Consider the following 21,574-nt stretch of genomic DNA (forward strand, 5'->3'; position numbering starts at 1 on the left):
GGAAGGCAAGGGGCCTAAAACTGTTGCATACACCCCAAAAGAACCTAAAATGATAATCCGTTGTTCGTTTGTTTTTATATGACGTACCTTTCTATCACTACCCACATCTCATTGCGTGCTACGGATGAACATTTAGCATTCCGCCATCTTGCCGGATTTCGATTCACGGATCTTTCTTATCATGGCGAGTTTATTGAGAATGGGTGCTTTACCTCGAATGTACGCTAGAGTTGCCTGTAGATCAATCCAGACGTCAGCAGCCCGTAAATATTATCCAGTTCCAAAGATCAGACCAGAGTACGGGTCTGAACTAGCCGCGCTGCAAGCCAAGGAACAGGGTCCGTGGACCGAGCTCACAATACAGGAGAAAATCGATTGTGAGTTACTTTATTTAACCGCGTTTACTGATATACATTTTTTTATGTTCACTCAGAATAATTTGAGATCACTTTAAATATCAGCAGTCGAGTTCTTTTAACATTTTTAGTTCATAGTAAGCCTACTTTCGGTAGGAGTTAATTTGTACATGTACGTCGTATTGATTCACTTGCTACACTGAAGGTTGGAGATTAACGCGAGTGGGTTGAAAGCAAGTGCATATCTTCTCTGGCAATGAAGTGAAAGAGAAACAGTAGTGGCGACTGTGTTTTGATATGAGTTAATTCCAAAGGGTTCAAGAATGTGATTTTGCCGTTGAATCTCGAGTCATAATTGTAGTCGTTTAACTGAGCGTTCTACATTGATATATATATATATATGGCAACGGTTTGACGGGACAACCACAGTAGGAGTGAGGAAAGGTTGAAATGAAATTCTTGGTCCAAACTAGTGATATGGGCTAGTTGTGGTGAAAGTACACAAAGTTTTAATATTGATGTGATTGAAAGGAACTGAACTATTACACTTGCACTGATTACTCAAGACTGTAATTGTAGACTATACGAGATCTTAAAGCATTTAAGGTTTTTTATTTGTTAAATCAAAATTTTGCGCCTTAATTGTCTTGGTTTTCTTTTATGCAACGTACTTGTGATTTGGAAGAGGGTAAAAAATTTTAATGTTTCACGAGCTGAAAGCTCTTGATTTTCAAGTATTATACTGCTATAACAACATCCCTCTGGAATCAGTCTTTCAGAAACTGTGGCTCATTGCATACACATGAATAGTTTTAATTTTATGTAATAACTATTTGATTTTTCTTAGTCTTTAACTTTTGCTTTGAAAGTGTGTGATATTAAGGAGGAAGGCAGTAACTGTTCACAAAGATTTATCCACTTGCTCTTTTGCATTTCTAGTGTACAAAGCTCAGTTTCCTAAAACTATAGCAGAGGAGAAGACAGAGGAGCCTTATGTAAAGAAGATGATTGGAATGCTCTCTATTTTGATGGCTGTTTCAGTTGGTCTCTTTGCATTTCTAAAAAAATATGGTAAGTGCACTCTTAGCAATTTATTGGGATACTGATTGTGTATTTTCATTTGTCATTGAGATGAATAGCATGTGGTCACAATTAATGATATTTTGTCTTGGAAAACTGTTTTTTTTTATCTGAAGTGTATTTCCAATCCTCAGTTTAAGAGAAAAGGTTAAAAAGTGTGAGAAGAAGTTGTGACATAGTCATTTCATTTATATTAAACTCTTTGGTAAATGGTGGGCCTAATTTTTATATTTTATGTTCCTGTAATTTTACCTTCCTGGCCTTTACAACTTGTTTTAAAAAAAAAAGAATTTGTACTTAGGCAAGGCCAAGAAGTGTTATTTGTTTTAACATAAAAAGATAATAATTGTCTGCATCACAATGAGTAAGGTCTACATGTATACTCAGGGATGATGTTCACATCTTCATAAGAAGATACCAATCTGAAATACCTCATCTGAATGATCTACCCACATATCACTATAGTTCTCAGGCTTTTCCTTTTTATCAGTCTACAGTGGCATGAGTTTCGATGCAAACTTGCTGAAACTACCTAATTGTATAAAGTAATTTTGAAACATTCAAATTTGCAAATTGATTTGCCTGTTTGATCTCTCTTTTGATCCTAAGCAAAGGAAATCTTCATTCTAAATTGTGTTGGTGTTGTTACTTCCTGCTGTTTAGTGACAGATGCACTTCCACTATGTGTTAAAAATTTTTCTCAGTATAATCCTGTAATTTGTGTTTTTCACTAGTTGGTCCAGAGAGGCCTCGTACCCTTACAGAGGAGTGGAGAGCAGATGCCAAAAAGATAGCAAGACAGCGTAGGGCAAACCCCATCACTGGTGTCAGTTCTAACCAGTCTTAATCAGAATTCAGTGGTTTTTACTCTTGAACTTTGTTGCTAGCCTGCTAATGAATGTGAAGTGTTCTCAGATTTTGGAATATGGTCTTTTTTGTGTGCTAATTAGATGAGTAAATGTAAATAAAAAGACAGTAAAACACCTTTTTCTTTTAATTCTTTGTGTTTTAGATCATTCAAAACTTCATACTTGAGCTAAGATCATTCTTGAAATCTTTACTTTGACTTGAAAATTAAGAGATACAGAAGCAAACCATGCTGAAATAACTACAAATGGACAGTACATGAACTTTTATTCTTCAATCAAATATTAACTGTTTTAATGAAAAGAAACTGAAGAAATTTGTCTATCTTTCTTGCCTTAGATGAAAAACAGTAGCAAAGTTAACTTCAGATTAGAAGAGTTTGAATATACAATTGAGAGAATGTATTAAGAACCCTTTGTTTTCCTGATAATTGCTTCCAATTGGTCCCACTGTTCCTTTGGAATCTAAAATGCAAGCACAACAAAAAATCAAAAGGTAAAGTTAATGTAAAATGTGATGTCAACAATTACACTGCCAATGATCACTGACTTACAAACCACACTATTGACTTGGCAAGTGTTGACAACTACCAGCACCATACAAACGACTCCTTCACAACATTTACACAACATATGAACAGAACAGAATATCTAACATACTGACAGATTGAAAATGACCAATCATGACCAACTTGCACAAAGTCTTGTAACCAAAAACAGCATGCCTGAACTGAACGATCAGTTTACTCAGACTGAACTTAACCTTTTAACTCCCATGAGTGACCAAGACAGAATTTTGCCTTACAATATTGTTACAATATCAACCAGATCAGTGATGAGAATAAAGGAAAATATAGATTTGGGGATAATTAGTTGATCTGACATTAAATTCTCTGAACTAATATTATATAAATTGTAAGGTTGACAGTAAGGAGAAGTAAAAATTTGATCTGGGAGTTAAAGGGTTAAAACTCTCGCCCAAGGACTACTGTCCTGCAGGAGATCATACTACATATTCAAATGTAGTGATTAAGGTTATAAACATACCTTTCTGAAATCATTGAATTCACCAGCCATAGAGACATACTCTCCTCCATCAAATGTTACAACCTGCACAAAATGCAAATCATTGAGAGTGATCAGAGGTTTATCTTGAATAACAGTAGGTGAATCAGAACTCCATGGGTTATCCTCCAGGGCAAGTCCTCAAAAAGTTTGTGCAAATTGTCAAGTTTCTATATTTTGGTAACACTTTTGCTTAATAAATATTTGAAATATCACCATATTCATGTGAATTAAAGTACATCAAGGATGCACGCCATTATGATTGTCTATTACTAAAGAAAGCATTGGGTTGTGGAACAGAGTCGTCATTGGTGTTGTTAAGAGGATATTACTCAAAGAAAGCTTCCCGTTTTTTTCCTTTTTAGGGGTGAGAATTTCTAATTTTCTACATGAAATTTTCCCTATTTTCTGTGGCATTTGTTACTTGACACCCTGTGTGTGTTAAGGCCAAGAATAAACAAACAACAGTGACAGAGATAAACTAGTTGAGGCATACTTCTCCTGTCATCCAACTGGAGTAGTCACTGACAAGATACATTGCTAGGTTTGCCAGTTCTGGGATTTCACCGAGTCTGCCAGTTGGAATGCGTTCTATAGCATGCTTTGTAAATTCTCCTGTGGGATCTAGACGGCTGAAGGCACCCTGAAATTACATAGATACACCTCAAAAACGTATCACGTTTTTTCCCAGTAGACAAATATTTATTATTATTAACATGAAAAATAATTATACATTAAGTCAGTGGTATAGCTCAACTAGATATGTCCCCTCTTAACCCACTAATGTACAAAGTTGTAAAATGAAAGAAATGGAGACAACTACTTGATTCTGGAAACTAAAGATTTGAAAAAATGTGATGGTAACACTGCCAATTGAAAAATTTAGTGTAAAAATTGTAAGGAAAGTTAACATCATGACTACAGTACTTCAAAAGAGAGGGGAACACAAACTTTATAACTAGAATAGGGTGGGGCTGATATTGGAGCAGGGGCAGAAGCTCTCTTCCCCAATTTTCTAGTTACTAATGGGAATCAGAGGTCTTGTACCTTGGTCTCAATGGGTCCTGGAGCAATAGCATTGAATCTCATTCCATATCTTCCCCATTCTGCTGCCAGGGATCTAACAAAGGTTAAAATTCATTTAAAACCCAAGTAAAAATAAACAAACTGCTTGAGGCACAGAAAAGCACAAGAGATCAAGTTGTCAAAGGTTTTAGCTTTGCTTGTGATAAGTTGAGATAAGGGCCTACACAATAAGGGCCCTTATTATTAGCACTTCTGAACAAGTATTTTTTTGCCTGCAGGAAACTATAAGACCTTGAGCAATGCAAGCAAGGAAGAGGTCCATCAGGGGTCCAGCAGTGCCAGACCCCTTGAAAACCTCTCTCTAACTCATCTCAAATCTTCCCACTGATGGAAAAACACTCATCCTTCAGTGCTTTTATTGAGGGTAAGCTTGCAGGCTATAGTTGAGAGGGTGTTTTGTAAAGCAATCATAAAGTGATATGAAGTTAAACCAATGCAATCCCTCAATGCTATTGACAATCAAGTGAAAACTGCTCCACCATTTGGGGTAATTTACTTTGTCATATGTTCTTACCTGGTCATGGTCTCCACACCAGCCTTAGAGGCTGCCGATGGTACCACAAAACCTGAACCAGATTTGGCATAGATGGTTGTGATTGCCAAAAAATTTGCACCTGAAAATAGATGCATGCCCTATGAAATCACTCACAGATTGCTACTTATAGGTATAATTTGGAGATTTTAGCTTTTATTTATTTAAAAACTGATATCAAAAAATGTTTTCAAAAGTAGGGCTCATGGGTATGTTCCTAAATGGCATGGGAAAAAATAATGAGTAAGAAGGGAGAAGGGCAAGGAAGAAAAGGGGTAAAAGAACTATCATATTGTCTCCAAGATATTTTTCGACTTAACATAAATTTAGTCCATTCTGACCCTGGTAAAGAAACAATGCAATTGTTAAAAAAAATACCTTTTTGGGCTTTAATCAAACGCTTTCCTAAGTCTAATGTTACATATGCTGTGCCATTTAGGACAATGTCAATGACTGTTCTCCAAGCATTTGGTGACAGCCTCTCTGTTGGAGACACAAAATTCCCTGCTGCATTGTTGATGATTATATCAGGGAGACCACACTTGTTCTCACAGAAATCTATAGCAGCTGCCACTTGTGATGGATCACGCACGTCCGCGGCTACTGGTAAAACCTAAGGATTGGAAGTTGTTTCATGAATGAACATTTCATGACAATGATCAGACCTAGTTCTGAACAGTTTTGGAGTGAGTGTTTACACTCCCAATATCAAAGAACCAATCCCCACCACTGCCTACCATACATTTCTTATAATTTGAGTGATGAAAATTAAGTATTCAATCAAACAATTTGCCATGGTTGATTCTTTCTTCTCATCACCTTTCTGCTTAAAAATGTACCAATATTTTAAGGAGAAATTCATCATTGGTCATTCCTCAGAGTGAAAGGGTTATCTAATTGATAATTTGCTGTTGGAGGTGGAGATATTCTGAGGGGATTCTTCACAGAATATGAAAACTGACTGTGTTGAACATGTTTTGACACATGGACTATATTTGCTCAGGAGTGCTCTTCAATCGAGAGTTTCTCAAAATCTAAGCAATAACAACAATTATTCAGAAAAAGGTAACATCACATGGAGCCAGGAAGAACTCAGACCAAAGTATGTAAAAATACAGATTCATCAAGTGGATTGAACACATTTTTGAGACCAATTAAAGTGAACAGTGATCAGAAAACTAACAATCTGAGTCTACTATCACCATGCAATGGTGAAAACGGATATATTGTTTCCTTTAACTAAGACTTACTTTGTTTCCAGTTTCACCAGATATTTCCTCGGCTGTCTTCTCAAGAACTTCAAGCTTCCTATTTTTCAATTAATGTAACACAATATAATTAACTGATTATGTCCTCTGATCATCCATGTGAGAGTAGCCCTGGAAAGGAATGTTGTCTGGGAGAGTGATTGACATTTCAGTAACCTAAGTAGAAGTATTCATCAGAGTCCTCTCTTCGCTCTATGAATCACTTGCACTCACAATGTCAAAACTTCAGTCAACAACTGTCCTTTCCAGGTCTACTCTCACCTGAAGGATAACACCACAGGATGAACTGTTACTCTCTGGTTTCAATCAATTGCTAATCATACTATCATAATAATCATTATCAAATACTCAGTTCACCACAATAATGACCACAAAAAAATTTGTTTGCTACTGCAGAGAACTGAGCACAGTATCTATAAATTTCTGTAATAATTTGTCAAGTGACAGCATATCAGGTCATTTTATAAAATCCCATTTTTCATTAATCCTGTAAAATGTACATTTTGACCTTTTTCTAGTTCGCAAATCCAGAAAATAAGGAAATTACTCATGTATCAATAATTGCACTTACCTAGTTGGCAATTAATTTTTTATTTCAAACTAACCTAAAAATTTTGTGAGTACCAGGCAATATTGAGAACTTAACTCTAGTCTCCAGAAATCTGCAGCATTTACATATCAGATATTATAATAATTAAAAAAAGAATAACGAACATTCATCTTAACATTAATTAAAATCAATTTTTCATTCATTATTATCATGAAATAATACATTTATTGATTCTTAAGGAATTTTTCTACAAATATTCATCTAAAAGAAAAACTTGCATTAGCACCTGCTAGATATGATGACAGTCGCACCTCGTTCAGATAGCATTTTCACCATTCCCTTCCCTAGACCTGTTCCTCCACCGGTAACGAATGCAATCTTGCCCTCAAAACATTTTTCGGGCAACATACAATCGCTTCGAACTGGAAAGTTGGCCCCTTTGGAGGGACGATTAACACTTGTATTGAAGTATCTGGTATTTTTTATTCTATTCATAAACAAAAGTCTATGTCTTAAGGGATCTATCCTAGATATAAAGTGCCACAATGAGCGAATCACTCTCTTCGAAGCCGCCATGTTGAAATCGGCTAAAAACGCACCTACTATCCCATACTGGAATCTACTTAGAACTAATTTTCTCATCACCCCTCTCTACTACGTATTGAATCTTTTTTAAGAAGTAAACTGTAGTTTATATATCTTGCAGATAATTTTTTATTGTGTTGAATAAAATAACATTTTGTCCATGAGACGATTTCTTAAAATTTCTGGCATTAAATTTCAGAGGTTTTTTCTTTGAAGTCACGTTCAATCCGTATTACCCCTCTCCACTTGGACACTTGTTGAAAACTATCCCAGTCTCTCTTAAAAAGCTACTTTTACTCCGCATTCCTCAATTACACTCCCGGACAAGAAGGACACTGATTCAATTACATAATGGCTTGTATAAGTTCTTAATTCTTAGTGCTGCGACAACAACAATGATTGAAATGCTACCCTTATAACGCTTTTAATTTACGGACGATAAAATGGAAAACTGAACAGCAGCGAAAGTCATGGATCCCTTTCGTGTTAAGCTGTTGTCTATCTCAAATGGAATCACTGATCGAGAATTCGTTGAGTTGAAGTTTATGTGCAAGCAGCACATTCCTGTCGGAGTTTTGGAGAGACTTAAAAGGCCACTAGAGTTGTTTGATGAACTTGAAAACAGAAACTTGCTAAATGCGGAGAACAAGGAATTTCTGGCCGCCATCTTAGGTGGAATCAATCGCCTGGAACTGAGAGATGACCTATTGGGTAGGAGTTTTTAGATCGATACATTTATGTAGCTTCAATTCACCACAAAATTATTAAACTTATGAAATTGATGGATTCTCCTTTTAAGGAAGTATTGATATCAACCGCAGTTTGCTTTAATACGCCCCTTCCCTCAGTTCAATTCTCACACCGTCATGAATTACGCTGGTATCCGGTTAGATCGCTCCATGGTTAGATCGCTCCAAGTCAGATCGCTCCATACGGAAGTCAGATCGCTCCACTCAAAGTTAGTTCGCTCCATCAAATAAGTTACTTCGCTCCATACATAAGTTACTTCGCTCCATGTAGAAACCTAATACACTAACTTACTTCTGATCTTTATAGTTTATAGTTGATGATGTGTATTGCGTCTTGCGATCGGTCGAATTACCGATGCTGGAACAAGTGTTTCAGTGTGTAATGAACGTAGAAAACTAATAAACTAACTTACTTCTGATCTTTGTAGTTTATAGTTGATGATGTTGCTTGCGATCAAGTTGCTGAAATATAAAGTGATCGACGATTCGTTCACAAATAAAATAAAAGAAATGACCAACAATGAATATGATTTATAAATATTGCTTTCAAAGAATCGCCATTTTTAAAAGTTGTCAAATCCAGCCGTGAGTGAGACTGGGTTCGACTCCGGTTAAAATGGCGAGTCTTTAGTCGCGTTACAATACTCTTTCTTTTCTTTTCCCTTATCCTTCTGTCTTTTATCAACCTTCCACGTTAGTTTTCTTCATGGAGCGAAGTAACTTATGTATGGAGCGAAGTAACTTATATGATGGAGCGAACTAACTTTCGAGTGGAGCGATCTGACTTCGGTATGGAGCGATCTGACTTGGAGCGATCTAACCATGGAGCGATCTAACCGTAAACCATTACGCTTTTTCAGAATACTGTACATGATCTCCATGGAAATGTATCAACAATTTAAATGCATTCTGTAAGCTTCCTTAGAATATAGAGAACCTTACCTTTATCATACTTTGGGTGGCATGGCTCATGGTATTTCTCTGCCTGTGGTCCAAAAATTCGACCTGGATTTATTCATATCTTGAACTTTAATTAGCATATAGGAACATCTGAGATTTTATTCAGTGGTAGCTTTTTTGATACAATATTGACAGAACACAATCATCTGGAGTTAAAATAGTGTTTGTGTAATGTATAATTGATTTTGATGTTGTTTGCAGATCAAGCCAGTGAAAGAAAAGTTTCATCTCCATTGAGTACATTTCAAGAATCTTTATGTGACCTATACAAGAATGTGATTGGATGGCTACAGCCTCTTGCATGGAATAAGTCATTTCATATTCACATCAAACACATCTATACCAATCTCCAGATGATCACAGAGACTCATCAAGGGAGAACCATTAAGAAGGAGCCCTTGAACTCGTATGTTGAGGTCTTTCAACGGCACTCACCTTTCACCAAGCAGAAACGTATTCTTATTGAAGGACAAGCTGGAGTGGGAAAGAGTACGTTTTTGTCACTGATAGTGTACGACTGGGCTTGTGGAAACCCCAATTTACAGCAATTCAAGCTTATCCTTTTTATGGAACTGAAACAGATGAAAGGAAATCTGAAGAGTGACCTTTTTGAGTTTCTCTTTCCAAGAGATTTTCCTTACTCTGCTGATTATCTCTTCCAGTATATCTCTGCCAACCAAGAAGATGTTCTTTTAATTTTAGATGGTTATGATGAAGTCAATCCTGTGCAACTGAAGGATATCGAAGATCTCATCATGGGCAAGATATTCAGAAATTGTACTGTCATTGTGACGTCACGGCCAGGTAAAGGTGCCCGTGTACACTGGTTCATGGATTCTCGTATTGAGATCACTGGTTTCACAAGTGAGAACATTCATGAATTTGTTCTCAAGTACTTTCAAGATGATGTACCAATGGCTGAGAGTTTGATATCACAACTTGAAATGCATCCTGTTGCTGAGAACATTGCCAGAATTCCTCTTACAGCAATGCTCATCTGTGCAATGTGGGAGGAGATGCCTCAAGCAGCTCTGCTTTCATCAATGACAACTCTTTTCACTGAACTCACTCTTTTGCTTGTGAAGAGATATTATGCCAGACAATCTGGTCAGAACAGCATTGATCCTGGTGATATCTCCACCCTAGAAGATATTCCAGATGATCTATTCCAGAGCCTGTTATCACTGGGGGAGATTTCACTCAATGGATTGCTGAATGATCAGTTACTTTTTGATGTACACGAACTTGAGCGAAAGTGCACCTACAAAGGTGTTTTAGACATTGGTTTCCTATCAAAGGAGTTGGGAGCTTCAAGGCTTAAACCCATTGAGAAGTGTCGGTTTTCACACAGATCCTATCAAGAATTTCTTGCAGCCCTGTGGTTGAGCAACAAGATCAAGCAGGCTTTCACAGACAGATCTGTCTTTGATTTTGTCAGTGTTTACATCATGAACTGCCTGTCCTCAGGATTAAATTCTGTTCTCTTTCTTTTCACACCTGGGCTATTAGGAGATGCCTTTCCACCTGTACTGGAGCTTCTTTTGCAGGAAGGTGCTGCTGAGGTTGAAGAAGATGAAAGCCTTGCACAGTTGTTCTTTGAAGTTTGTATTCTTGCCTTATACGAATCAAACCAGGGACAATTGGCCTATAAACTGGGATCACAAATGCCCCCAGGTGTGGCAGCACTACATCATTTAAATGCAACCCCATACAAAGTTAGGGCTCTGGTTTTTTTTCTGTTGAATGTCCAAACAGTGAAGTCTCTACTGATAGAGCACAGTCAAGTAGGAAAGCAAGCTCTACAAGTACTTGCAAGGTTCCTACCTGAAATGGTCTCAGTCCAAGAGGTCAACCTGCAGTCAAACATGATCACTGATGGTAATTTGATTGCTTTTACAAAGTCACTCTCTCATGTGCCTCATCTGGAAAGGTTATCACTTGCAAACAACTGCATCACAGATCATGGTTTGGGGTTTCTAATCTCAGCTTTTAAAGATCTTCCAAATTTGGAACACTTGGATCTCCATGGCAACAAGCTCTCTGATGCAGGTTTTGGATTGGTAGCTCCAGCACTCTCACTCCTACCAAAGCTGAAAGAGCTGCGGCTTGGTTGTCCTGTGGTATCTGGGACAGAAGAAATGCCACAAGGTATAGGTGTACTGGTATTTCTATTTGTATCAAAGCATTGTGAGTTCTTTTAAGCTGTTTATACTGTTTTCACTCCCAAATCAAGTTTCCAATCTCAAGAACATTCAATACACTCAGGGCTTTTTGAAGCAAGAATAGTAGAGGCAATGGTAATGACAGCTTTGCCAGGTTAAGTTTGCCACCAGTTTCACATTAGTGGTGGGAAAAGGGTGTGGTTTAAAGGATTGGCTTTGGGAAGTTGAAAATTTAAAAAAAATCCTAAGCAGAATCACTCAGAATGGCATCCACTCAGAATGGATAAATTTCAGTCAAAATCCTTACACTTTAAAAATGTCCAAAATGGATATATTTTAACTTTAAATGTTTTCAGGTTATAATCAATTCAGATTGGTCTAGTGTGTACTTTCCTTTGTTTAAGGATAATGATAAGGTATCTAGAGCAAAGAGAAATAACCAGTCAGCTAGTCTGAAACTATCTTAAAACATGAAGTGTAAATCAATCACAGTGGAGAATGGCACTCCATAGTTTGTTCCATAACTAGTTGACCTAATCACTTGAAGAACAAAAGCAGTTTGCAGCCCACATCACAAGTGATTACAATATAAGACGGACCATATTACTTCACTTCTATATGCTTTTTGTGTTAAATGTCTTCTTTCAGGTGAAGAAAGGAGTTCACCCAAAGTGTTGTCTGAGACAGTGTTTAATTCCCTGATGGAGGCTGTCCATTCTCATGCAACGCTACAAGAAGTCAGGTGAGTGCTTCTTTAAACTAGTTTTTTAAGGTTGAGTGGAGGGACAAGACTGGTGAGCCCACAGCAAACAAAAATGGGTTTCATAACAAATAGCTCATATTTTGATATAATTTTTAGCCTTCAATAAAATTTCATGACATCTTCCAAAAAAAAAATGTGAAGAGAAAAGATATACTTGTTGCCTGGAAGGGTAAAGTCTTGATGTAAGACCACGAAAACAAATTCTCTCATTTAAAGTGATTCATAAGGAAATGTAAAGCACACGCAAGTGAGAATTTTGAAAACAGCCATTGGAAGTAAAAGATAAAATCGTTTTCTGTTTTAGCAGGGTACCTTCTTCTAACCTTTCCTACCGGGAGTATTTTGGTGTCCTTGAGAGTTTTGTTCCATCATTGAATTTGATATCACAAACACAATTTAAAAAAGTATGAATAATAGAAACGTTGTTAGTCATGTGGTTATGTAACATTAATGATTTGTTTCTGTTCTTAGCTTGGACACAAAAGCCCTGCCATTGGGGCTGGATTGTTTAAAGTTTGACAGGCTCAAGATTTCCTGAATTATTGTTGAAGAAATCTTCAACACATTAAATCTTCAACAAATACCTCCAAATATGCAAAATATTTGTCATAGCAGTGGTTCCATTGGGCATTCATATGAAACTAGGATAAGGAGTTTGCCCCTGGTTGAAATGAAACGAGGAACTGTTTTTTTTTTATAACTTGATTGAATTAAAAGATTATAGTTGGACAGAAACTTAATAATGTATAATAAATTCACTCTTCCTCTCTTACTAGTTATTCCCATTTTCTTTTTTTAACATCTGCACAAAGCTTTTTTTAATGGTGGCAAGTGGGAGTTAAAAATGAGGGGGGTAGGGGGGGGATTTTTTTTTCACACTACTCCCTTCATGAAAAAATTGCACTTCACTCCAGCCTCTTGCTTGCCTCCCTTTGCCAATAAAATGCAAAAAAAACAAAAAAAAAAACGACAACCTGTTCTGCAGGCTATTACTATTTTTAATTGTTTTCCTAAATGGAAAATTGATTGAATTTCATTACCATTGTAATTTATTAATTGTATTGTAATATATAGATTTAGCCAAGCCTAAAAGCGGAGCTCGCATTTTTTTTTTTCCCGCACGTCTCAAACGCCTTGCCCCAGCCAGGACTGGAACCCGGGTCGTCCGACTCGGAGCCCAGTGCACTGACCACTGGACTACTGGACAAAGCCGTGACGTTGGCGTGCCCGCAGTTCAGTTGACGACGCATGTTAAAAGTAGCACCTTGTACGGTCGAACGGTCGTACATCCAACTTTTTTCGGCTTGATGGGTTACTACTATTTTGTATAATTGTGGGGCTAAGCTCTGCGAGCTCCGCTCTAAAGAATAATTTGACATGTACAATCATTTAATTGAAGTTGTACAACTGTAAATATTTAATGTCATAAGATTCATTTGGATCTCTAAACATTTTTAAATTGATTTCTTGTTTTACTCTAGGAGTAGTTATTATTAGTAAAATTATTGTAAACCATGACTCTTATCTAGTATTCTGATTTATTCATTAAAATTATCAGCTCAAATACCTCCATTTGATTAGTTGTGGACAACAATTACACCCTCTTCATAGTGAGGTTATTGTTTACTCACGTTCGGATGCGCAACTTGCTTTCCAGGGATATTCATCAAGCTCCCTTCATGTGATTCTTGTTCCATTTCAGCTGTAAGAATTTTTGCGCCAACTTAGGAATTTACCGAAACACATTCCATTTCTGATGGTCTGATTTCAGATTGATTATATTATCGCGCAGTTTGGAATAATTGCGACAGGTTATTAAAAGAAAAACATGAAAGAAAATTTACACTGAGAAGTTACAGAGTAATAAGTGGGGTGCTGGTCAATACAATAACGATCCGAAATGCGAGTACGATTTACCTTATCACTTCATCAATAAATAGAGGCTTTTTTTCTGACAGTGATCTTCTCTCCTAGCCCGTTTCACCTTCCTTTCCACAGGAATACCAGGGGTGCTCTAAGTAAATAAGTCTTGAGTTACATTTGGTTTCGTTCTGTGATTAATCAGGAAATCCCGAGCCACAATAGTGACCAGACCAAGGTAAAACAATCAAGTCCTGACTTAAGAGAAATTTGCAATTGAGTGTAGGAAATAATCGGAAAATTATATTGGTTTTGGTTTACTTCGCCATGTGATTACGCCTCTCTCTCGACCAATCAAATGCAAAGCCAAACCGATCACGCCTTAAACACTCGCGTTTTCCCGCGCTTTAGGAAGTTAAGTCGGTTTTTCTTCTTGGCTCTTAATGTTTTTTTCCGTTCTTCGGATTGGTATTTGTGACAACTTTGGTTTTGGTTTTGCGGCACCTAATCGAAGAATGGTCTATTACTCGTCATCAAAAAGAGGTTGCACGTTTTTTCTCTGGATGTTCTTTGGCTCCTCGGGATTCATCTGATTCGATTATTTTGGTTTTTTTTTTCACTAGCGAGTGTTTCTCGAAATGTTTTCTTATCTCGATGCAGTCTTCCACCGTCTTCGAATAACAAGCAGATGGGGACTGGGAATTGACGCGTTTGAATGCAGGTGAAGCCCTTTCACCTGATGGAGTTGCCAGGAAACGCAGCGATTCAGGATGTTTCAGTCTTCTTATCAGTAGAAACATGAATAGACAGGGGTACAAAGAAAAATGGATTTAAAGAAGTTAAGGCAAAAAGATCACCTTGTACCCCCCTTAGTTAGAATTTTGCTAAAAACAAGCAGGCAATTTTTCAAAAAGCGTAATGAACATTTTTGCGACGGCAATTAATTAATTTGCCTTCGCAATACTTTAGAGTCGAAAATGAACCACTTAGCTGTTCGTCAAACGTGTAATTTACTTCACTAAAAGCAATTTTTTTGCCGTCTGCCTCTTTGTAGTACACCAATTTCGAACATTTAAAAAAAAGCACCAAAGATTTAAATCTGTCAATCATTTTTGTTTTGTCTTACCGAAAAAAGAAGACCATTTTTTTAATGCGCGGTTAATCAAAAGACTGCTTACATATCTTGACAAGAAGGAACAGAACGTATTATCGTGTTCTGAAGAGCGTGTAGACTTAACTCAGAAGCAGATAAGACTTTAACAAATACATTTTTTCTGTGCTCAAATGCAGCTGCGAAATTTTCGAGCTAATTTGAATTTAGCTGACTAGCAAAAACGACGTGCGATAATTCATATTTGTTTAACTGGTGACAGTGTGTCACTCGGAGATCGCATACATGACAACAACATTGCATCTATGCACGCCATCCCAAGGAACTGAGTCAACAATAAATCAACTAACAAATTACATCCCTACCCCTGTGATTACAAAAATTTACCTAGTGTCAAATTCTAATTTGAAGATCGGTATCGTAAATTTTTCGTCTTACCTTATTTAATGAGAGAGAGTCCAACTGCAAAGAAAAGTAAGCATGCTTATGTTCAGGTGAATAATAAAAACCGAATTTAAATATCCGTTTCATTCTATGACTAATGAAATATTTATAAAAACTGCAATTATGAATTTTCTGTACTGTCAGTTATAACCGTGATAATGGCTTGTATGCCTCTCCAGTGGCTTCAAGACGACAACAACTCATGTTATCAACATTTAACCACATTATTTTTGGGCACAGAGGACTTTTTACCCTTTCTTTGAAAGATGATGGAAGCAAAACTTATTGTACTCGCGGTTGTCAATTCCTTACTCAGTGCATTTGGAAGTTTAATGAATTTAGTGGTTGCTTTTGTCATCGTTAACAATCGAAACCTGCAGAAAGGGCTAAATCTTCTGATCTTGAGCCTTTGTGTAGCAGACTTCATGAACTGTGCAATTTCGCAACCGATATATGTGTACGCTGTTCTAAACCTTGGTGAGACAAGCCTAACGTTTATGAAGACTTTTACGATGGTCGCTGTTATCACTCTACACGCTTCCACCATGAATCTACTGGCCATGACAATCCACCGAATAAGAGCGCTTTCCCGCCCTTTTTCGTATCTTTTTCTGTCGAGGCAGCAAGTTGTAATCGCAGTCACCCTGGTTTGGGTAATGTCGGTTCTAGTGGGTGTGTTTTTCGCAACTGATACTGGCAAACTTGTAGCGGCGTATTTTCATTTGGCAATGACATTAGCGTGGATTGCTGGCTATGTCGGCCTCTTTTGTTTGGTTAAAAGGCATAGGGCGAAGATAGTTGCATTGGAAGGTTCACCCACGACACAGTTGCAAACTGCTAGTCTCGAATATGAGAGCGAATCCGTAAAAACCTCGGCCATTTTAGTAGCTTCCTCGCTGATTTGTTTCTTCCCGGATATTGTGTTGGATTTCATGGGACGCGCAGACGAGAGCAGAATGGATTGGGGATTCACCATTTTGTTCCTGAGCTCATCCTTAAATCCTTGCTTAATCATTTGGCGCAGCCACCAGTTTCAGGCCGTACTTACCAAGATGGTGCGAGACATTCGGCAGTGGCAAGGTTTTCAACGGTAAACTGGAGTGCATCGTTTGTGAAGCTTCTATCAAATGGTCCTTGCAAATAAGTCGACGCTCTGTATTTAGTAACAACACTTAAGCTAAAAGCTTTGCTTGTAACTGTCGAAGGTATCTGTGATAACTCCCCTGGAAAAAAGAGACAGAAAGAAATGACAGAAATAATCTCTAAAGCGTCTGTTTGATCACGGTAGTTTTTTGTTTGTGGTGAGCTGTCTACCTGAGCAGTCGTCGTGTTAAATGTTCGATTTATAGAATACTGTTAAAATAGAAAATGGAAAACTTTATTTTAAATTGATCAGTACGCCTTTGTTACTCAGATGGTTAGAATAAAAATTAATTGAGTGATTTAGCTATTTTAGAATTGATGGAAAGAGGAAATAAACTTTATTTCACTAGAGCGAACTATTCTCAAAAATAATTTTCCCTAGACTGGAATTTCACATCGTTATTAATTTGTGCAAAATGCGAAAAGCACGTCGAGCCTCTTAAAATATCATATGTAAACATTTGTTTTAAAAAAAAATAGTTTCTCAAACACGTTGTTTAGTTTTTTCCCTGAACGAACCGATGGTATGTAATGGTTTCTCAAAAGAATCTGAAAATATATGACGATGAAAAAAGAAAAGGTCGCCCGTTTCCGTGTAAAGAAGATAAAAGTTTTAAGCATAAGGAAAATAACAAGAGAATATCAACTGTTTATAATCTCTTGGAAAATAACCACCATATGTTTGAAGGTTGAGACGCGTCGCTCATGCAAGCTCTCAGTCGCACGCACATCATGAAAGGCATCCATTTGTCTGTCCTGATTCATGGAGCTTGCTCCTTTTTTTTTTTCTCGTGTTCCTCAATTTGAACGAGCTGCAGAGGACAGAGTGACCCCCGCGAAGATTTGGGAGAAAAAAAGAAGAAGGAGAAAGGCAAAGAAAAGCCTTGATGTTGAGATATCATCTGTGTCAATTCCAACTTACGCCCAGAATACTTCATTTTCGACTCAGAATTTTTTGAGCCTTAGAAACTGAGCTATCTTCGATTTCTTAGTTGTTATATTCTCCGAAAAAAAGGATAAAATATGAACATTAATGATAATCAATAATTAAAAAAGGCTCGTTAAACAATTTACTGTATGCTGCAGCTGCTGAATTTAAGACAGAGTGGCAGGTTTGTTTTTAAGTCCCTCCAATCATGTGATAGTTTGCAATATGTTTGCTCTGGACATTTTAAAAATCGTACTTTTATTTTTATTTTTATTTTTATTCAAATGTTTAATGAAGTAGCAACCTCCTGAAGATAAAAATTTACGTTCTTTCGCCGCTTCTTAGTCACCTAAATTATTTGTAAAAAAAAGATATAGTCAAAGATGTAGGACCTACTGAACCGTTTATTCCCTAACATCAGTATCCATATTCTCCGTACTATTCACTATACATTTCCCAAGGTGCTGATAAAGAGAATTTGTTTAATAATCAACAGCTGCTCTAGTTGATGATCATTTCCTCTCTTCTCATGACCTTAATGTTTGATTTAAGGGTGATATTGTAAGGAGAAATTAGATGCTGGTCACTCTCAGGGGTTAAAGGGTTATAAAGAAATAAAAGGATTGCTTTGATTGGAGTTTGATGGTTACTGGGAGGGGGGGGGGACTGAATTGCACCTTTTCAAGCAGTGACTTGGTACGTTGCTTAGAAACGCCTTGATGTTTGATATGCTTGTTTGAGGCTTATATAAAGTCAATGAGAAAAGACCCGTCAAGATGCAAGTTGTTTTAAAACATATTGCAACAATATTAATTGAAGATTAAAAATGATCGTTCCAAAAAGAAATTGATCGAAGATTTCGCTCTCTTCTATCAAAAACAGAAGAAAGAGTCAAAGACTCTACATAACTTAGAGTTATTTATAATCAGTCAACGCCGCTAGATTATAATTTTATGTAATTTACGTATCAATATTCTTAAGCATTCTGATAACCGTTCCAAAGCTATAAGGCGCTAAACGATTGAATGTTCTAAAACGCAAATGAAAGTAAGAAAGACGGTCAATCAAGTCTTACTAGAGATCTCAGGGAGCCAATGAGGGCAGTGAACACATGATAATGGTCTTGTATTTGATTGGTGCAGAGCAGGTGATTAATGGCCGTGCAAAACTCTTCAGATCAATCACAGCATTAGGAAGAGCAAAACCAATGCAATCCTGAATCACCATCGACCCTCGGTTGCATTTACTTCAATTCGCTTACATAATAGTACTTGTATTGTCTCATGTTTCCAAATATGCAACTTCGAACTTTGTTAGGGGATGCTAAGCATTTTGGACCCTGGTTGCAATTCTATTTTGTACATCTCTTATTTAGAAATAAAATCTTCTCTGTTGAGCTTTAGCTCTTTTGTGAGTCGTGACGTCGCCCATAGAAACACTCCTTTCCAGACTTAGCGCGCCAAAAAGGGAAGGGACGCTAAAGGACCAAGCCTTTCGAAAGATAAGCTGGGTATCCGTTCATCAATAAATTTTAATAAATTAAATGATTAAATAACCTCAGCAAGCCCGCGATGCCCCATCCTTACGGTGACTTTTTCTCGGATTTCAAACGTGTGCATTAGTGGCAATTTTTTTTACTCCTTTCTTTGTGAAAATTATAGTGTCACCCCGCCGGCTGTGCCATGCTGACGAGTCTGTCGACCGGCACTTGCACTGAGCTGTCCATAGCTCCAGACCCACATTTGAAAACTATAGTAAAAAAGATTTTTACAATGCCATTTTTGTTACTGGGTTCAAATGAGCCAAAACAAACCAATCACATGATAGAAAAAGAACAGTGACCCCAAATGAATTCAGTTGCGGCAATCAGCGCGTAGGGAAAAAAAAAAAAACAAGTAAAGGTGACGTATCAGAAAACGCATTATAATCTACCTTGATTTGACGACCGGTTTTTTTTTTGGTCCTTCTTTTTCTTTGAAAAAAATATCTGAAAGAGGGGCACCTTAACGTCAATTTATTTTTATCTATATTCTAATTTTAACAAAAGGTGCTCTCAGCTTGTTCCATTCTGTGCGTCAACTCATTGCATTTAATTTAAAGTGACGTTAGCAGGTAAGCTGAATATTTACGCAAGGAATATTTAGTCGATCTTAACGTGACGTGTATTTTAATTCCTGACAGTTCGCTGTTGAAATGTCGGAAACTCTTTTTATCAAAGAAATCATCGTAGCGCATAATGTTGCACAGCCTTTATTGTAGATAGATGTGAATTTGTTCTTAGAAAAATTTCTTCCACGTGGCCATATGTGAGCGAGTTGGGCTCATTCGTTAGCCAGTGGTTCACAAAAAACATACATAATCAAGTACCGCTTCAATTTTTACTCGCTTCTGTTTTATTTTGACAATATTTACTTGCGATTTTCGAATAGCGATCAACCTACAGTAAAGAATCTATTCCTATAAAGGAAAAAATTGTGTAATACAAGTTTTTTTTAATCTACCTTTTTTTTCGCTACAATTAAAAATACAGAAATCTGTGTTCTAATTACCTTTTTTGCCAATGAAGCTGCAATCGGTCTAATTTTTATCATGAATTCTAAAAGTTAGATCTGCATATATTTGAGACAACCGGTGTTAGAGGTACGAATCAATTTTTTTTAAACTTTATTTCGGCCCTCTGCGGAAAGAATTAATCAAACAGAGATTTTCTTGTAAAGAAAGGCTACCGTTCCCTAATGGCCCATCTCATACACATCTGCACGTTTTGCGAAACGCTCTTCTAAACTGCTGACTTCTGCAAACAAAAACACAAGGATTTATTACAGCGTTGGCGAAAAGCAAAGTGTAAGCCCACTGCAATCTGGTTTTTTCAGCCACTCCGAGCAGTTCATACACCACATCGGGAAAGAAACAGATAACAGACGTCCCCACAAGAATTGCCGATGTTTTAGCTGCCTCGCTCTCGTATTTCAAGTTCGCCATCATAAAAGGGCATGAGACCATTCCTTCTTTAGAGGAAATTCTTTGCTTGTGTTGGCGCACAAGCCCGTATATCCCTGCATAGCTTCCAATCCACGCCAGAATGACGAGGAGATGGATATAAGGTGCGGCGGATTTTCCTGGCTCTATATCGAAAAAAACCGCCATTGTGACTGCTGCTGACCAAACGGTAACGATAGCGCACCAAGTTTGCTTTCTAGATATGAGAATGAGATGTCTGAAGAGGCGAGAGAGCGCTCTCAAGCGATACAGCGTTATGGCGGCTAGATTGTTGGTGGAAGCGTGCAGACTAACAAAGGCGAAAAAGTGAAACACCTTTATCAAATTGTGAAGATCGCTTTCCGTGCCGTGCGCGAGTAGATAGATGTAAATTGGCTGAGCTAGGACGTTGCTAAGAAGATCTGCCAATGATAGGCTTAAAATAAACAGGTTTAGTCCCTTTCGTAGGTCTTTGTTCTTGAAGATCACGAAAACCACTGTAGTGTTCAACACGGTCCCAAACACACCAAGAAGACCATTCAGTATTGATAGGCTAATAACTCGAGTAGAAGTCATCTTTTTTCAGTCTAAAAGACTGGATAATTCCACGTTAACCCATTCGTATCCTTAATAACAGCAAACTGTGCCCTTAGTAAACTTGATCGGTGTGTGTGTTCGCGTCAAATGGACTCAGCCTTCGCAAAGCGGAAGTATCAATTAATTGACAGCAAGGTACATGTAATTTTTTTTTTCTCGAGTCATGTATTTGGATGTCTTTACAAAACGATCAATGGTTTTAACGTGAACAAGCATTTGAAAGTAAAAAAGTCAGAAATTTCTCAGAAAGATATCTATTAGTTGCCTGAGTACTAATTTAAACTTGATGTTTCCTTTTTAACTTTTTGACCTCTTAGAGTGACCAGCATCTAATTTCTCCTCACAATATCACCCCTGAATCACATATTAGGGTCATGAGAATTAAGAAAGTGATCACTAACTGAAGAAGCTCTTGATTGTTAAACAAATTCTCCTTTGTCAGAAGTATTTGTACGCAGTTTATCTGTCTCAATTCAATGTGGAGCAAGCA

General features: G+C 37.3%; 5 protein-coding genes across 5 annotated transcripts; 3 read left to right on the forward strand and 2 right to left on the reverse strand.

Moving 5' to 3' along the window:
- The first annotated feature begins 89 nt into the window (after window positions 1-89).
- Window positions 90-2,433, forward strand: LOC131781981 (cytochrome c oxidase subunit 4 isoform 2, mitochondrial-like). Its single transcript, XM_059098687.2, has 3 exons — window positions 90-377; window positions 1,296-1,427; window positions 2,171-2,433. The coding sequence occupies exons 1-3, from the start codon at window positions 182-184 to the stop codon at window positions 2,281-2,283; spliced, it is 441 nt and encodes a 146-aa protein (XP_058954670.1). The 5' UTR covers window positions 90-181; the 3' UTR covers window positions 2,284-2,433.
- On the reverse strand, window positions 2,408-7,406 carry LOC131781980 (2,4-dienoyl-CoA reductase [(3E)-enoyl-CoA-producing], mitochondrial). The gene is made up of 8 exons (XM_059098685.2): window positions 7,090-7,406; window positions 6,236-6,293; window positions 5,364-5,598; window positions 4,968-5,067; window positions 4,415-4,487; window positions 3,864-4,010; window positions 3,350-3,412; window positions 2,408-2,767 (listed from the first exon to the last, which is right to left on the reverse strand). Exons 1-8 carry the CDS (start codon window positions 7,377-7,379, stop codon window positions 2,708-2,710), a joined length of 1,026 nt encoding a protein of 341 aa, XP_058954668.1. The 5' UTR covers window positions 7,380-7,406; the 3' UTR covers window positions 2,408-2,707.
- A 293-nt stretch (window positions 7,407-7,699) lies between these two features.
- LOC131782030 (nucleotide-binding oligomerization domain-containing protein 2) lies at window positions 7,700-13,580 on the forward strand. Its single transcript, XM_059098737.2, has 4 exons — window positions 7,700-8,099; window positions 9,299-11,245; window positions 11,908-12,001; window positions 12,494-13,580. Exons 1-4 carry the CDS (start codon window positions 7,859-7,861, stop codon window positions 12,558-12,560), a joined length of 2,349 nt encoding a protein of 782 aa, XP_058954720.2. The 5' UTR covers window positions 7,700-7,858; the 3' UTR covers window positions 12,561-13,580.
- A 2,123-nt stretch (window positions 13,581-15,703) lies between these two features.
- LOC131782033 (cannabinoid receptor 2) lies at window positions 15,704-16,531 on the forward strand. The gene has a single exon (XM_059098742.2). It carries the CDS (start codon window positions 15,704-15,706, stop codon window positions 16,529-16,531), a length of 828 nt encoding a protein of 275 aa, XP_058954725.1.
- Window positions 16,532-19,701: 3,170 nt separating this feature from the next.
- Window positions 19,702-21,186, reverse strand: LOC131782028 (melanocortin receptor 4-like). Its single transcript, XM_059098736.2, has one exon. It carries the CDS (start codon window positions 21,061-21,063, stop codon window positions 20,254-20,256), a length of 810 nt encoding a protein of 269 aa, XP_058954719.2. The 5' UTR covers window positions 21,064-21,186; the 3' UTR covers window positions 19,702-20,253.
- Window positions 21,187-21,574: the final 388 nt, after the last annotated feature.

Source organism: Pocillopora verrucosa, chromosome 3, assembly GCF_036669915.1.
Source record: "Pocillopora verrucosa isolate sample1 chromosome 3, ASM3666991v2, whole genome shotgun sequence".
Taxonomy (NCBI): domain Eukaryota; kingdom Metazoa; phylum Cnidaria; class Anthozoa; order Scleractinia; family Pocilloporidae; genus Pocillopora; species Pocillopora verrucosa.